The sequence below is a fragment of the Neltuma alba genome, unplaced genomic scaffold (genome assembly GCF_004799145.2).
Source record: "Neltuma alba isolate B1F8T4 unplaced genomic scaffold, ASM479914v2 tig00003845_pilon, whole genome shotgun sequence".
NCBI classification, from domain to species: domain Eukaryota; kingdom Viridiplantae; phylum Streptophyta; class Magnoliopsida; order Fabales; family Fabaceae; genus Neltuma; species Neltuma alba.
The window spans coordinates 147,016-165,261 of NW_021633445.1; the positions used below are offsets into that span (position 1 = coordinate 147,016).

General features: G+C 37.3%; 1 protein-coding gene across 1 annotated transcript; it reads right to left on the reverse strand.

Annotated features, from left to right (window-relative positions):
* Positions 1–1,206: 1,206 nt before the first annotated feature.
* LOC114742653 (ankyrin repeat domain-containing protein 17-like) lies at positions 1,207–2,712 on the reverse strand. The gene is made up of 4 exons (XM_028930868.1): positions 2,337–2,712; positions 2,103–2,171; positions 1,418–1,791; positions 1,207–1,320 (listed from the first exon to the last, which is right to left on the reverse strand). Exons 1-4 carry the CDS (start codon positions 2,710–2,712, stop codon positions 1,207–1,209), a joined length of 933 nt encoding a protein of 310 aa, XP_028786701.1.
* Between the last annotated feature and the right edge of the window lie 15,534 nt (positions 2,713–18,246).

The window sequence follows — 18,246 nt, forward strand, 5'->3', positions numbered from 1 at the left end:
AAAACATACACTTATCTCATATGCTCCTATTACCTTTTGTTTTATAGGATGAGTTCATAAGGAGAAAGGTAGAATTAAGTTCTGAGGGAGGCTCTCCAAGTGTGCAATCTAATCAGGAAGAATTTAATATATGGTTAGAGGTTATAGGTAGCAAGAACAAGAAGGGCCACATCTATGGATTCGGATCTGAGGCAAATGATGATATTTGTGCTCCTCAGGGATCTTCTCCTTCCATTAATAGCACCAGCATCAATCCTACTATTGAAACTGAATTACACACGAGCATAATAGAGCTTACACAAGAGAATCAACAAATTAAACAAGAGCATGAAGAGATGAAACAAAATTACAGCAAAATCATGTCTGCATTGGAGGGAATGGGAATTAGATTATCTGAGCCATCTAGCAACAATATAAATTTAGAAAATGACACTTGAGGGTCATTATTATTAGACAATTTGGGTTATTATGTATGTTTTTTAGTTGTTGACATTTGACATTTTATATATCCAGGATCTTGAGACTATATATTTTTAATTACAATGTGCTTGATTTTCAACAAATTCAATTGCCTTTTACTTCCTCTTGACAAACTAAACAGTTAATCAAAATAAAACAATATAATATAAGAAAACCAATAAAAAATAGAATTAGGAATTACTCAAGGAATATTCCGTGGCAAATTAGCCATGGAATTTCTGACAGAATATTCTATGGTAGATCAGCCACGGAATTTGCCACAGAATATTCCATGGCAGATGAGCCACGAAATTTTTGACAGAATATTTTGTGGATGACATACCACGGAATACTCCGTCAAAAATTCTATAGCTAATCTGTCACTGAATATTCCATTGTAAAACTACTGATGGAAACTATCCGTTGCAAATCCGTTGGTAATTACTGATAGAATTTCTGTCAGAAATTACTGAAGGAATTTCAGATTCTGTCACAAATGAAATTAATGACGAAAAAATTTCTGACAAAATGATTTTCGTCAGAAATTCTTTCGGTAATCTCATTCCATTGCAAATCCGTCACAAATTCTGTCAGTAATTTTGTATTCCGTTGCTAATTCCATCAGTAATTGGGTTTTTTTTTGTAGTGATCATGGATACCACTCGGTATGCTAAATGCAGCTGAAAACACTCCAGTGGCAATAAGAGTTGAAACAACCATACAAGAGTTTGCAGTTCTCTTCATCCATCACTCAGTATGCTTTCTCAATGATGTGTGCTCCTTGGTGGACAACTCTCGAGAAGTTTCACCATTTGAGTTCTTCATATTCACATATGATGGTAACACTATTTTCCTCACTTCCTACAACGTCAAAAGATTGTTAAAAAATTAATTAATGTATATGTTCTAGCCATGGGATCATATAAAGCATATCATGTTATATAAGTAAGACACATACCTCAAACCATAATAGTTCAAACTTCATTTGAAAAGCTGCCCCAGAGACCAATTCAAGTCGATCAACTGGTGCTAACTTTACAGCCAAATGTAATATATTGTTTCCATCATCTTTGTCTAGATATGACAATATGATATCCTTATTTGCACTTATATCACGGATGAGATTGAAGATATTAGGATGACGATGTGAAACAACAATGTGAATTATGCTTCGCTTTTGGCTGTCCAACTCCCATACCAAATCAGGGTACGATCTCAGAAGCTTGGCTAAGAAATCAAAATTTCCAACTTTTGCAGCATCAAATAATAGTCGTGATGGCTCATTTATGATCTTTCTTATATCTTGCTCTGAGTTTACAAGCTTAAGAATCCCTAGTCAGAGGGAATGAACAAGTTGAAGAGCAACACCGTTCTTCATCCCTAGGATATATGTTGATGATTTGAATTAGTTGATGTTGGCCAATATGTTGGGGCAGTCTGTGATTTTAGCCATAATGTACACACTAAATGTAATGATTATTAGAAAAACATATTGATACGTATAGCAAGTGTTAAGACTAATTTTCTAGTCTTTGTAACAAGTAATTACAGTGACTAATTATCACCTAAACTTATTAGTTGATTCTAACGTCTTAGACCATGATGACCCGAATCTGTTGTCTTCTAAGCCATGATATGCAAACCTGTCAGACCTTGTTCAGTTGTTGCTGATGCAAGTTCTGGCTTATCTCCCAACATTTTCAACGCTAAACCTAAGAAATTTCAAAATATAGTCAAGAAACGCATAAATAGATGCTAAAAATAGATGCTGTCACACAATTTAATAAGCAATATATATATATATATATATCAAGCTAAGAAACTTTGCATAACAGGTTTTGTTTTGTATATTTAGTATGCATCAAATATGAACTTACCATAAATACCAGTGTCGATGCAAGTGAGGAATAACTTATTCCACTCTACTTCATCGAAGTTTTCGATAGTCTTAGGATACAAATACCGTGCCATATCAGCTCTTCCTTGCTGCGCCACAAAAAAAAGAGGAGTGAAACCATTTCCACCTCTAATTTCTGGCAAGAAAGAGTTCTTTTCCCACATTAACTTAACAATATCCAAGCTTCCTGCTGCTGCAGCAAAGCAGAAGGCAGTGTTCCCCCTAGAGTTTTGTAAATCCAAGTCATTCTTGTCCATCAAGTTCACAAGCTCTTTCACAAAGTGAAAATGGCCAGCTCCTGCTGCTACATGAAGTGCTGTTGGATATCCTTTTGCTATGGCAGCATTCACTAGCATTCTGTTATGATCTAACAACATGGGCTTGGCTTTCTCCCAATTGCCTTCTAATGCATATTTGTAAAGAGGCACGCATAAATCTGGCCTCCCCTGAAATAAAGTTGAAATTTTTCGGTTTTTTGTTTGATCGGCTTTAACTTGAGTGATGTAGAAGAGTAATTAATCTTGCATAGATTTCTAACCCTCATGGCGTATCCATTGGAATAATAAGTTTTCTGTTAGACTAGAAGTTTGGATAATGAGCCAAGTTTTGAGAGTTCACCAAGAACATAACAAGCCTCACTGTTCAAAAAGTATTTGCAAATTACGTACCATCAAGATCCTAATTTTAGAAATAAGACTTGAAACCAAGATGTCATGAGATATGAGCCAACAAGTATTAACAAATGTGCCAGTCTGTATTTGATATTGGAACAACGTTTGCTCATAATTCGGGGGAGAAAGTCATTTGCAAGAAGGAAAAAAAACACCAAGAAACAATGGGAAAATTAATAGAGAAATTGCTTCTTTTTGTCCTATTTAAGTCTAGCAATTTTGAAGAAAGAAGCCCATATTCATCAATGGCCAGCCACCTAACTATATATGGAATTACATGCATTTATACTTTATTAGGTAAGAGGACTCCTTCATTTTCCTCACCGCAATTGAATCAAAATTGGGAAAAATTAACAGGAACCACAAATAAGTGAACACATCAGTTTTTTTTTTTTTTTAAAGAGATTTTATCAGGGAGATTGGAGAGAGTAGTTACTTGTATGCTCCAAAAGATGAAGGGAAGGCCTCCTAAAATTAGCTGAATCAACCCTCCGTATAAATTGGATGTGATCAGGCCCTTCAGGAATACCCATTGGATGTTCATTTGGCGCATCCATTTATCTGCAAAACCATACACATTAACACTCCTGCAGCTTTCTATGCATTTTCCGGTTTAGTTTTTCCACCAAAAATTGTGGATCACAAGCCTGGTACATTCACATCGAATACAAGAATAATTGTACTGCTCATTATTTATAAATATTTCGTGATCATAACTTTCGCATATACTCTAGATATTTTGTAAGAAGCTCGAGATAAGTTATACTGTTTATGGCTTATCAACTTCTAAAAATATATGATATCGATATATAATAAAAATGTAAAGAAACAAAGCACTTTAGTACTCTATAGATATTTTATATATTATGATTAAATAAATGCTTATATTTCTATTGATATAAAATATGCTTATATTAAGACTTATGATAATTATTATGAGAAATAGTGTTATTTTTTAAATTCTAAATGAGTTAATAAAGTAAACGAGACACAATTGCTTTCACAGTTCGCAGACACTATGATAAGGATATTGGGATGAATTATTCATTTATTGATGATGACAAATTAAATAATTGTGTTGACGTTGAAATTAAGCCATTTCAAGGAAGCAGCTTCGGTCCCACTGATAGCTTCCGAGCCAATAGTTTTTTGTGGTTGAGCATTATTATATCTTATTGGTGGAGACATCTCTTCCTCCAAAATATTAATTTCATCCAAAAATGCTCGTTACCAAATTGTTCCATGGATATATATATTCGCTATATTCTAAACATAAGAGTTAAAAATTAATTAATTTACAAAATAAGAAAAATAATTATATTTATAAAAAAGTATTGTTAATTTTCTTAAAATATCTCCTTTAATCCTTTTTTCTCCAACAAAATATTTCCTTTAATCATTTGCACTAGAAACAATCCCTATTGATGAAACTTCCGTTAGAGACACAATATGGGGAAAAATTATAAATTTGAAGGACAAAGTAAATTAAAGTCTTATATTTAAAATTAAAGCAAACATTTCTGCTAACTCATACATTTAGGATATTGTTTTAAAACAAAACTCATTCATTTAAGACTACAGGAACTATTACATATAAACTTAAAAAATTTAAATAATTTAATCATCAAGTATTAATAAGTCATGTATTTCCTTGAATAAAAAAAAATCTGCATAATCTGGGAAAAAATTATACCTGGTTGTCGATGGAAAGAGGAAATCTTCCTCTTATGGCACTTGCCTATGACAAACCAGCTTCTTTAATCAAACGGTTAGTTTCCTGAAGGGGAAGATATTAGAATATTAACGAATGTTGGATTGTATGCATGGAAAATAAGATTTAAATGATTTGAATCATATTTGAAGAGAGGAGTTGGCGCCATCCTTAATGAAATTATAAAGGTAAACCAGAAAGAAGAAATAGTAGAATCAATGAACTTATAAGGAAAACATTAACTGAGGAATACAGACACCAATCACAGAAGAAGAAGATGAAGATGATGCAATATGTGTAAATGAAGGATATAGAGAAAGAAGACGGTTAGAAAGAGGTCTTATTTTACCTTATGGAATCGCTTTCTCATATTTGTTCTTTGCTTGTAGAGTGAGATTGCTTGATCCTTTTGGAGTGAGATAAAATTACTGTAAGGTTGCTTCTGCAAAGCAAGCCTGCGGATTCTGTGGGGGTGAAAGCTATTACTGAACCAACTAAGAAATACAGTGATGGGAGAGAACTTGCGAGGGAAGTTCTTCTTCGTCAATGTGAAGTATTGAGTCAATTCAAGTGATTATACTATTAAACAACATACAGATTTAGAGACCGACTCACAACATTATGTTTCAATCCCTATCATCTATTTAAATACTATGAATTGAAGTAATCAAATTTCTTGCCCTTGCCGATAGTAATTAATGAAGAATCGACTTCTGCTTCTATCTATTATACTAGCTAAAAACCAGACATTAGGTATTATCATAATTGGAAAGCTCAATTTAGACCAATATGTTGAGTTCAGCGAAGAGGACCGGTCCCTTCTAACTTTGACAAATCAATATTTGAATTTCTATTGGAAAAAGTGTCCATATTTAGTATCCAATAATATTTTAAATAGGATAAATTTTAATAAAAGAATAGCTATGCATAACAAAAAAAAGCTAAATTAAAAGAAAAAAACTATACAGGGTTTTATGCTCAACTCGGTCTAGTTAATCGGGTTTGGAAAAAAAAAATTGCATAAATTTAATACGTAGAAGAGTTTATGGGCTACAGCTCTATCAGCCCGGTCCCGTATGGGTAAGACAGTCCATTTTGATAGCTCTGCATGAGATAGCAGAACCCAAAAAAATAAAGTGAAAACTGAAAAGAAATAAAGGATGTTTGAGATTTTAGTTAAAATAGCACCAGAGTCTGTTCAAGATCTGTTTAATTTATCTTTTTTTTCTTTTGAAACAGAAAAAATATAGGGAAACAAAATCATGAACGTTCAAATATCATTTTTGCATACTTTAAAACATCAGAGCAGCCAATGGAATAAAATATTTAATGGAAGCAATAGGGACAGGTGAAGAATTGAAAGGCTCGAGGAGTGGGCGAGGCACGCGTACACGATTTTATTTTCCTTTTTTTAAAAAAAAAATTAAAAGAACAGACACAGACCACTTGAGATTTTAAGCGAGATTAAAATAGAGGTTTGTTAATGTGACTAGGCCACAAGGTCTTTGACGATTTTATTTTCTTTTGAAGGGCAAATTATAAATTCTTCACACAAGACAAGAGCATGAATTCTAGCAGCAGCCATGCAATGAATGGCACCAGTCAGTGTAACCCCAAAAAAAAAAAATTCAAGAGGAAACAAGGACAATGTACGGCAGGCATGCAGTCTATCTGACATTTCCACAAACACTTGGGCATCAAAGTGAGTCTCCAAGGTGAAAAAATGTAACCAAAATTCTAAAACTGAAATAATGATTTTTTTTATAAGACGGCAAAATGTATTAATATAAATAAATAAAAGGTAAAGAGTCAATACAGCCATGAATTAAATGGGACGGTTATCGGTTAAAACATTAGGATTAATAATTAATAAGTTCATTTGAAAAACAATTTAAAGAAAACACTTTCTAAACCCGTTGTCATTGGGCCATTCCACAGTAAATTTTGTCATTTGCATATTTTGGTCGTTCATGTATACATGTCATAGTCCCCTTTTTTATTTATAAAGTGACTTTAAACCCTATAAACTTCTTTGGTGTTGTCAAGTTGATTGCCATTAGCTGCAAATTGGAATTGCACGCCACTCTAAGATATTTGTGGCCAAGTATTTTGTAACACTCCAAATTTTCTGATTAGAAAAAGCATAAATAAGAAAATTTATTTAAAATTACTTAGTGCTTCAAAAAATTGGGGGACAATATAAAATATGAATTTTGAAGACTTAGAAATATTTTGGAAAATTTTATTCCCCAAAAAGTGGCTTAAATAATTTTAAATTTATTTTTAGAGCAAAAATGGTTTAGTTTCTTAGAAAATTTTAAGAAAAATACTTAGAGATTTCTAACTAATCTGAAAATTTTAGAGAAACTGTTTTAGACAATAAAGAAGCTAATTGTGGCATAAAATCCTTAATGTGAGATGAGGATTAACTTCAAGAATTAAGGGTTGTTTTCTTAGAAAATTCAAGAAAAATGGCTAGAAGTCAACTTTTGACCTGAAATTTTTTTAAAAAATTATCTTATGGGTCAAAGAAGTTAATGGATATAAATCCATATAAAATATTATGGATTGATTTTTGGGGTTAACTTATAATTTCAGAATTATAGAGGAACGATGAAATTGAAAGAAAGCATTAAGTGTAAGGACAAAACATCAGATGACACCCTCTTCCTCCTCATTTTCGTTCTGCCACTTGAAAGAAAAGGGAGAGAAAGTCGAGAGAGAGACTAGAGGAAACGAGAGTGACGGATGTAAGAAAATGGGCCAGTCCACCCTTGGTGGATTGGACCCAAGCCCAGCATCATTTGGGGTCCTGGTATAAATTACAAAACATATGGGTCCCTAACTGCAGTTTTAGCCTTTTTTTATATGACATGCAAAATGGGGGGAATGGTTAGACTAAGGAGGCGGTTTATTAATTTCAAACGTGTGGAGTTACGTAACTGATCCAAGCGGGATCATTTTGAGTAATGCGTTTTTTCTCCACAAGCAGTTTAGTTCCTCTAGACCCCCCACTCTCTGGAACTCTCATTCTCTGTGTATTTGTTGTGTCTTCAAGATCCGAGTTCCTACAGTAACCGGACCCCCGCGTGGCTATCTGAGACTATCTTATACTTCAGGTACGCCCGAACACCATCATTGGTATCAGAGCACTGGTTTTAACAAACCATTTCTTCCGCTGTGCCACTCTGATTTGTGTAGATTCTGTTTATTATTGAAGCGTATCAGTTCGTTTACTCCAGTCCTGTTTTTTTTCTTCAGTCTGCGTTTTCTTTTCATATGTGTGTTCGTTCACTATTATTGGTAAACATATATATGCTAGATTACATATATAAGTGAGTACAAGAGTCCTAGAACAGACAGAACACGAGGGAAATGCTTAGAACGCACCAAGATGGAAACAAAGGACCGAAACCGTTGAATGGGTCATTGAAAAACCACAGATTTAGGCTTTAAATTTAGTCCCATTGCGTAGGGCTCGCAAAAACGAGAAAAATGGCACCGGTTTCGTCGAAAACGGACGTCGGACGGTGAAGTTACGCCTGAAAAAGTGTTCGGGTCCGTCAGACCCGACCCGTGAACAGTGCCGGGTCGGACGGACCCGGCTGGAGGTTGAAGACAACCTCCAGCCCTCCAAACGACGTCGTTTTGACGTCGTACCAAAAAAAAAAAAGAGGCTGGGCGGATGCGTTGGTTGGGCTGGCTTGGTCCGGATCCGGATAGGACCGGACCAAGCCCAACCCGAAAATTTTTTTTTTAAAAAAACATATAACAATTAAAAAAAAGAAAAAAGAAAAAGGGTTTACCAGAATTGCCACGTGGCGCGTGCCGCCACGTGGCGCACCTCTTCGACACGTGGACGCCACCACCTGAAAGGTGGTGGCGCGTGGAGGCCTTCAGCACGGCACGTGTCCTCGGAGGCCGTCTTTGTGGCGGCGCGTTACATACACGCGCCGACAGCGAGAGTGGGCGAAGATTTTTTTTATTTTTTCGCTAATTCTTCCTTCTAGGGGCGTGTGTAGGCGCGTGAATGGTCCAATTGGGGTGTGGTTTGTCTCTAAAAATCCCTAAAATTATGATCTTCATTTTAATATATAATTTGATAGTTTTGGAGGCAATTTAGGATCCATTTATGAGTATTTTAGTGCGTTTTCTAGTGTTTTTATGTGGATAAAAAAAATTCCAGAATATTCAAAATAATTTATATTATTATGTTCTAGGTGAAAATGGAGCAAGAGGCTTCTAGTAGCACTGAAAATACCGATCATGGTTCATTGGAATACTCATTCCTAGGTGATGGAATTCCAGAATATGAACCTGAGGATGAGGATCCTGAGGAGGACCCTGAAGAGGTTCCTCAAGAAGACCCAGAGGAGTTAGTGGATTCCGGACCTGAGTCGGAAACAATGTTCCCCACTGAACCCCTCCCTATCGAACCTCAATTAGTCTATAAAGACTCACTGGACCTCCCTAATGAAATTGAAGTTGAGGAAGGAGAAGAGGTGAACCAACCTTTGACCCCCGCATTAGCTATGAGTATAGCTGAGAGAGATGCAGCAAAACTGACAAATATAAAAGGAATCAATGGCGTGCTCGCCAATTACATCCAATACATGACCGATAAGAAGAATACAGAATTCTACCTTAAAGTCATAATGGAGTACATAAGAGCAATAAGGGTTAAAGGCGGACCTAAAGGCAAACCCATAAGAAAATCTTACTGGATTTGGGCCATAGAGCTAGTATCCTCCTTTATGAACAAAAAACGCAAACTCAGGAGCCTAAGGAAAGCAATGCTTGATTACCTTTATATGCATATCAAATAATGTAATATTTACATATGCTTTATTAATATTTGTTGTATTAAGTTTTTTTTATGGTTTCATGCATTGTAAACAGACTAAATATGTTGTTTCATTTAATGAAATTACTTCAATTGTTGTTATATGATTATCTTGTGAATAGTATGTGTATGCTTTTTATAAGTGGGAGTTTTTTAGAAGATAAGACTTCTAAGAGTCATAATTTTTCTTTGAAGTGCTTATATAAAATCCTTGATAGGAAATAATGTTTGTTGCTTGTATCTGTGTGATGGGAGGTACAAACGTATGCTCTTGATCATGGATCTTGCAGCAACATTACTTTCTGATCAAGGATGATATAAGTACAAGACATTGTACACTTCGTTGTGCTATATATAACTAAGATGTTCTATGGTATGTCTCTTTTAGAGAGAACGTAGAATAATGTGGGATAAATTTGCTTCAGAATTGAAAATGGCAACCAAGAACATAATTGCTGAGCTTAATAAGGGAGAAAAGCTCAACGAGGATAACTGGGACATATGGCACCGAAAGGTTCAATACATCTTGGAGGAACAAGATGCGGTTGATGTTGGAAATTGTGCCTTAGGGGCCAATCATTCTGTTTTGAACATTGTTAATTTATGAATTTATTAATTAAGTTATCATATTATTTGCATGTTTACTGTGATGACTATCCTTGGATAACTCATAGTTTATCCTAAATGTCCCTAGTCGGTCATCTATGTGGGAGCAAAGATGAAATAAGACCAGTATGACTTTAAAGATATATAGATATATAAATTAAAGTCATAGGCACATGTAAGAGTACAAGGTGCTGGACCGACCCGCTATGAGAGAGCTGCATGGGTTAAGTCATAAGCTTCTCTCATATACAAACCATGTCACTGTGCCCTTTGACCTGAGATCATCATGGATTCATACATGAGAAACGCTTAGCTTTGACCTAGTCAAAAGTCACTTTTGACCGAGTGATCATAAAGACTATGTTCAGGCTTAGTGGTTTTTCATGCGTAGGAATGTGAATGGTCAAGATGGAATTTGTCCCTCACATTCGTAGAGAGACATTACTGGGCCCCTCGATGAGTGAGTCTGAGAAATGTATGGCCATACTATAATGGAAAGGTAGTTCCGTTTCTATACTCAGACTACTCAGGGATCGAGAAAGTAACGGTCATGGATAGGAGGATGACGTTCTCCATGCCTCATCCATGACCAAAATGTCGTGAGACAAAAGGGACGTGATATGGTTGTATGAAAGGTTGCATCGTTCAATGATCCTCATATGATTTGGGTAGTCGTGATGTCTTGCTAGAGACCGCTTACGACTTGTGGGTCATTATAGTTAATGGCCCACTGCCAACTTCATATGGGCCTACAGGGTCGCACACAAAATAGCCCGACACGAGTTATGATGTCCAGATTCATTGAATCTAAGATATGTCCAGATTCAATGAATAATATAGGGTGGACGTGTATATATATATATATAAATTCGTATATATATAAATATAAGAGATATTAATTGTTAGATTTAATTTATAAGGATAAATTAAATATATACAAATTAATTCCGTCATCTCTTTATTAAATAAATAGGAGAATTAAATCTGTGAGACGGATTTAATTTAAACCATATTTATTTAATTGTTCTCTTATCTGATTAGGCAATATTTGATATTGTATTAATTTCGGAATTAATTTAGAGTTAATTTCGAAATTAAATATTATTAATTAAACCTATATAGCATCCTATATATTCGATATGAGGAGCTAGGGTTTAACTAAGAGAGAACCAACACCTAAGAGACGGCAAAAAGAGAGGAGAGAGGACGGATTCTGAAAACCCTAGACGGACATAGGCGCTGGCACGCCGTTCGAGGTTGAGGGCTACTCGTGTGGATACCGGTAGAGGAAGCCGACCGGAGTTGTCGACTTCGAACGACACAGGAGGCGAGCAGAAGCATCCTGAACGGCCGAATCATCAAGTCACCAGGGAATCGAACGCCTAAAGGTAATGCTTCTTACTACCTGACTTAAACGCGATCGGTAGATCCGGAAAGGGATTGAAAGTTTTAAAATTTTTCCGCTGCGCGTCGTCTTTCAATTCCCTTCAGTTGAACCTTTAACCACTGCAATGGTCGAACCTGAAGCTGGGAATACGGCCCAACATAGGAGAGACCAAGAGGCTTACCTAGTGTGGAAGAAGAAAAACAGCATAGCAAGAATTACGCTTCTGAGTGCCATGGCTAATGACATCATGTGCGAGTTTGAGAGGCACAAAACTGCACAGGCTATGTGGATAGCGTTAAAGGACAAGTTTGGTGGTACTTCTACCACTAAACTTAGAAGGTTGACGATTAAGTTCGACACCTATAAGCTCAAGCCAAACAATCCAATGAAACAACATTTGAGAGAGATGGCCAACATGATCAGAGAACTTAAGGAAGCAGGCCATGTCCTGTCTGATGAACAGCAAGTACAGGCTGTTATCAGATCGCTTCCTGCTAGCTGGGAACACATGAAAGTCAACCTGACCCATAATGAAAACATCGTTACTTTTAACAATGTAGCCAAACACTTGGAGTTGGAGGATGAGCGTTTAGAGGCTTACAAGACCTCTGGACAAGCTTATTACACCGAGGATGCCGGTACTTCCCAATCAAGGCCCGATTCCAAGAAGGGCAAGAAGTTTCAAAAGAAAGGGAAGAAGGGTGGTCCTCAATCCAAAAAAGGAAAGAAGCAATTCAAGAAGAAGGGAAAGAAAGGTGGGAAGAAGAAGCTAGACCTGAAGAAGGTCAAATGCTTCGCCTGCCAGAGAATGGGCCATTTCGCACGTGACTGTTCAAAACAGGCTGAGAGCGAAAAGGTATTAGTAGATTATGTGAATTCACATGTTTCATATGTTTCTAGTACTATTTTTCTAACAGAACCTGTTTCTTCTTCTTGGATTATAGACTCAGGCTCCACAGACCACGTAACCAGGGATCGAGGATCCTTTATCGAGTACCGTCGGTTGCCCTATCAAAGCAAGTGGCTTTACGTTGGGAACAACGCGAGGATCGAGGTTAAAGGTTTGGGCACCTGCAAATTTACTTTGCGTGGTGGGAAGACCTTGATACTCCATGATGTACTTTATGCTCCTGACATCCGGCGGAACTTGGTTTCTGTATTGTGTTTGTTAGAATTTGGGTTTAATGTAAACTTTCATGGTAAAGTTGCAGACATTTTTAGCAACTCTGTTCTTTATTGTTCAGCTTTCCTGTTTAAGAAGTTCTTTGTTTTAGATATTGTTGGTGATTTCAATAGTAATGAATGCTTTGCTGTTTCTTCGAATAACATTGACATAAACACCTGGCATGCTAGACTAGGACACATTAATCAAAATAGAATGATTAAACTAGCAAAAGAAGGATTGTTGGGTGCCATTCCCAATATAGAAATGTCACTATGTGAGAACTGTCTAACTGGTAAGGCAACAAGAAAGCCTTTCGGTAAGGGAAAAAGGGCTGAAACTCCATTGCAATTAATCCATTCTGATATTTGCGGTCCAATGAGTGTGAGGGCAAGACACGGAGCTTGGTATTTTATTACCTTTATTGACGATTTTTCACGATATGGTCATGTCTATTTGATCTCGCATAAGTCTGAAGCTCTTGAGTGCTTTAGACGATACATAAATGAGGTAGAGAATCAAATGGATAGTAAAATTAAAGCATTACGAACTGATCGAGGTCGTGAATATTTATTTGATCAATTCAAACAGCTCTGTGAAGAAAAAGGGATAATCAGACAACTGACTATCCTTGGCACTCCACAACAAAATGGGGTTGCTGAAAGAAGAAACAGAACTCTTTTAGACATGGTTAGGTCAATGATGGCTCAAGCAAACCTGGCAATTTCTTATTGGGGTGATGCTTTGTTAACGGCTACCTTCATACTTAACCGTGTACCCTCAAAATCAGTCGCTTTCACACCCTACGAGTTATGGACAAAACGCAAACCAGATCTAAGCATCTTGAGACCCTGGGGGTCAGCGGCGTATATCCATGATACTTCTCATAAGCATGGGAAGTTGGATCCCCGAGGAAAGAAATGTATCTTCATAAGGTACTCTGAACAATCAAAGGGATACGTTTTCATAGGTGAAAACGAAGATGGAACCGTGACTGAAATAGAATCAAGAGATGTAATATTTTTTGAGACTGAATTTCCTAATAGAGGAGATGTTGACCGTACCATTTCTCTCTATGAGACACAGGAACAAGACAGTACAGAACAAATTGACAAACCAGAATCATCTAGGTGTGTCAATCTGAGTGGGAGCCAAGAAAGGTCAACACCAAGACCCGAACAAAGAAAGAAAGAAAAGCAAATAGCCCCCGTCAGAAGGAGTAACAGAGAAAGTGTTCCCAAAAGACGCTTTCAAATAGAAGGCGAATCTCTCTTAGTTACTCCAGAAGGGGATGATGAGCCCCGTTCTGTACGAGAAGCCTTATCAGGTCCTGCGAAAGATGAATGGATGAGAGCTATGGAAGAAGAAATGGACTCAATGAAAAAGAACCAAGTTTGGGTGTTAGTTGATCTTCCAAAAGGGCGTAAAGCCATTGGGAACAAGTGGGTTCTCAAAATTAAAAGAAAAGTGGATGGATCAATTGACAAATACAAGGCTCGATTAGTGGCAAAAGGGTACACACAACAGGAAGGAATAGATTATGAAGATACATTCTCACCTGTTGTGCGTTTCAATTCTATTAGACTTATTCTGGCAATAGTAAATAGTTTAGATCTAGAATCACATCAGATGGATGTAAAAACCGCATTTCTGAATGGTGATCTGGATGAAGAAATCTATATGGAACAACCATTAGGTTTCATTGAAAAAGGAAAATAAAATAAAATTTGTAAACTCAAAAGGTCCATTTATGGATTGAAACAGTCATCCAGACAGTGGTATTTGAGGTTTCACAAAGCAATAACCTCATATGACTTCCAAATGATAGAGGAAGACCACTGCGTCTACATTAAGCGGTTTGAGGGTAATTTTGTCATATTATCCTTATATGTAGACGATATACTATTAGCCGGAAATAGTCTAGATTCGTTAGTGGCTATTAAAGAATGGCTTTCGTCGAATTTTGAAATGAAAGATATGGGTGAAGCAGAATACATACTTGGAGTTAAAATCCAAAGAAATCGTTCAAAACGAATCCTCTCTCTTTCACAAGAAAATTACGTCAACAAGATTCTTGAGCGATTTAACATGAAAGACTGCAATCCCATGAGTACCCCTGTTGCCTTGAGTTCTGACATGTGTCCCAAAACCGAATCTGATAAAAAGAAGATGGAAAGAGTTCCATATGCCAGTGCCGTTGGTAGTCTGATGTACGCAATGATGTGTACAAGACCAGACATCTATTATGCAGTGGGACTGGTGAGCAGATTCCAGTCTAACCCCGGTGAAAAGCATTGGAAAGCAGTGAAGAGGATCTTGAGGTACTTAAAGGGAACTTCCAATTATGCACTGTGCTACGAAGGAGATGACCTGCGTCTTGTTGGATACTCCGATGCTGATATAGGCGAAGATCAAGAAGAACGAAGGTCAACTTCAGGTTATACCTTCTTGCTCAACAATGGCGCCATATGTTGGAGTAGCAAGAAGCAAACGTGCATTGCCTTACATTCAATGGAAGCTGAGTTTGTGGCATGCACTGCAGCAGTGCAAGAGGCTTTATGGCTGAAGAGATTTATAGAACACCTTGGATTTGGAAACGAGAGTACCAATCCGGTGATGGTACATTGTGATAATACTGCAGCCATAGCCTATACTAAAGATCCCAAGTATCACAGCAAAACCAAGCATATTGACATCAAGTATAATTTTGTTAGAGATTACATAGCACAAAAGATTGTTACTGTACAATACATTTCAACCAAATGTATGGTAGCAGATCCTCTGACAAAGCCAATAGGCGAAAGAGTTTTTAAAGAACATGTACAAGCCCTTGGCATACGTAAAGTGTAATATGAATGCTTCATTAATGAAACTATTTTCGTTATCACTTTATGTGTCTGTCTGAAAGTATACAATGTCTAGTATGTCGTACAGGTTAAAAAGGTTGGCTCTCTCACACGGGCAACCACCTTTGACACTCAGGTGGAACAAAGATGAGACATTTGTGTTCACCAGTAAAGCAGCAAGGAATGCTGATATGGTAAAGAAGAAACACAAACTTTATGTCGCCTTGACTAAAGTGTAGCAAGTCAAGATGAGATCCACGTTGATAAAGTTGGATCGAAGTTTGGAATCTCACTTCCATAATACCTGTAGCCAGACAACAAGCTCTTCAACGTCGACGTCATAACAATGAGCAGAGTTGAAGAATTTGGGTTTAGACACTAAGTATGTCTGGACCTAAGTCTGTACGGTGTTAATAATAAATCTAAATCGACATACGCTCTTATAGTAAAAGAGTAACACCGTAGCATGTGTTTCATACCACATGTGCTGAGAGAACCGCAAAAGGGAAGCAAGTGAAAGATCCCTGCTTCATTGCTGTGTGAGTCCCAGGGAGGAATTATCCTCCTATTGGTGTCCTTTGACTTTGACAATATCATGAAGATATGTTTCAGTGACTGCTACTTTAGCATATGTCCTATGGTCATGATTGATGCGATCTAAGGTAGTATGCTAAGAAAGCGACTGATTCATTTCAAAGTGATGTTTGGGCGAAAGGAAGATTGACTGTGATATACACACCTATGCTAGTGTCTATGACATGTCCCTTATGACATTTTGTGGTCGTAAGTGTGGATACTAGACATAAGAGAAAGGTAATCTGAGTCAACTATTGACTCGAGATGGATTAGATTTACCATGGAAAAGTGTATATAAGTAAATCTAGGACATCTGAGGCATAATTTTAAAATTCAAGCTACACAAAGGAGAGGGTGACTTGTGCTGATCCTTTAAAAGGGATTTCTAGTACAAAGACCCAAGCGAAGACGTCATGCCCACGGTCACGACAAAGCACTAAGTATGAAATTGAAGGAAGGTGAAGAGACTAGACCCACGACATCTAATCCACCAAGTGTGAGTGGGAGATGTAAGAAAATGGGCCAGTCCACCCTTGGTGGATTGGACCCAAGCCCAGCATCATTTGGGGTCCTGGTATAAATTACAAAACATATGGGTCCCTAACTGCAGTTTTAGCCTTTTTTTATATGACATGCAAAATGGGGGGAACGGTTGGACTAAGGAGGCGGTTTATTAATTTCAAACGTGTGGAGTTACGTAACTGATCCAAGCGGGATCATTTTGAGTAATGCGTTTTTTCTCCACAAGCAGTTTAGTTCCTCTAGACCCCCCACTCTCTGGACCTCTCCTTCTCTGTGTATTTGTTGTGTCTTCAAGATCCGAGTTCCTACAGTAACCGGACCCCCACGTGGCTATCTGAGACTATCTTATACTTCAGGTACGCCCGAACACCATCAACGGAGGAGTGGCGGAGTTGGTGATCGGAGGTATTTCTGCTGCATGCAAACTGATCAATCTATCAAGGTGAGCCTCCGGATCAATCTCCCACCATTTTCTTTCTGTTATCTGCATGGTTTGGCTGTAACGAAGGAGAAAGAGATGGGTCGTCGTGAGAGAAAATGGAGGAAAGCAGAGGACCACTGCTTGGTTCATGTCCTATGGAAAGAATAGGGTATATGATGCTGGTTTTTGAGCTTGCATGTCCCTTTCCTTGCCTCTTCCCTGCTTCCCGAACTCTGTGTCTGTGTGTGTTGTGGTTTTTGAGTTTCGAAATCATGGAGCTTCGGGAGTGGGAAGTCCGAAATATGTGTAGATTTCCTTGCATGTTGATTCTGTGGCTGGAGATTTATTCCTTTCCTCTGGTTTTGTTGGCCGAACTGATATAACATATATGTGTACATCGATGGCGTTGCATGTATGTTTGCTACACTGTTTTGGGTTGTCTGAAGCAGAGCCCATATTTTCCTTGGTGTAAGGTGTCGGCTATGGTACAAAGAGGAGGAAAAGAAAGAAAATGGAGTGGCTGTGTTGGTGTTTCTCTTTCCAACTGTCATGGCAGAGGGAGGTGCTTAGTTTGGTTATTGATTTCGTTCGTTTTCCTCTGGTTATGTCAACTGAAAACAGAGATTGTAATTTCCTAATTATAGAGTATCTGATTCTGTTGTTTTGGGAGGAAAACCGTCGAATATAGATGCATATATTTATATATGTGTGTTTTGAGTTCTAAATTAAATGAAGGAAGATGACGATTTTGCTGCTGAATGGAGCTGGGTCCGGGTTTTATATATATCCCTATATGTATGTTAGTAACCCAGTTCATAAGTATTGTTTTCTGCTTGATGGAGTATTATTATCATGATGCAAAGCTTGAAATGATTATTTTGGAACGAAGGCCATGAGGTACATTGGAAAAAGGTTGTGTGCAGTGGGGTTTAGTTGGAAGTGTAAGAATATATATATCTGCCAATACATTTCTCTCGGTCAAGCTTATTAAGAAAGAAGTTGAGTTTGCTTGATTTGGGTTTAAATGATTGTGTGACTAAGCTCTGCTTACAGATTTAAAATAAAGTTTCCAATGTGGTTCTGGAAAGTGAAAATTTTTTACCTGTGGTCATGCGTTAATATATAAGCATATATGTATGTGATTT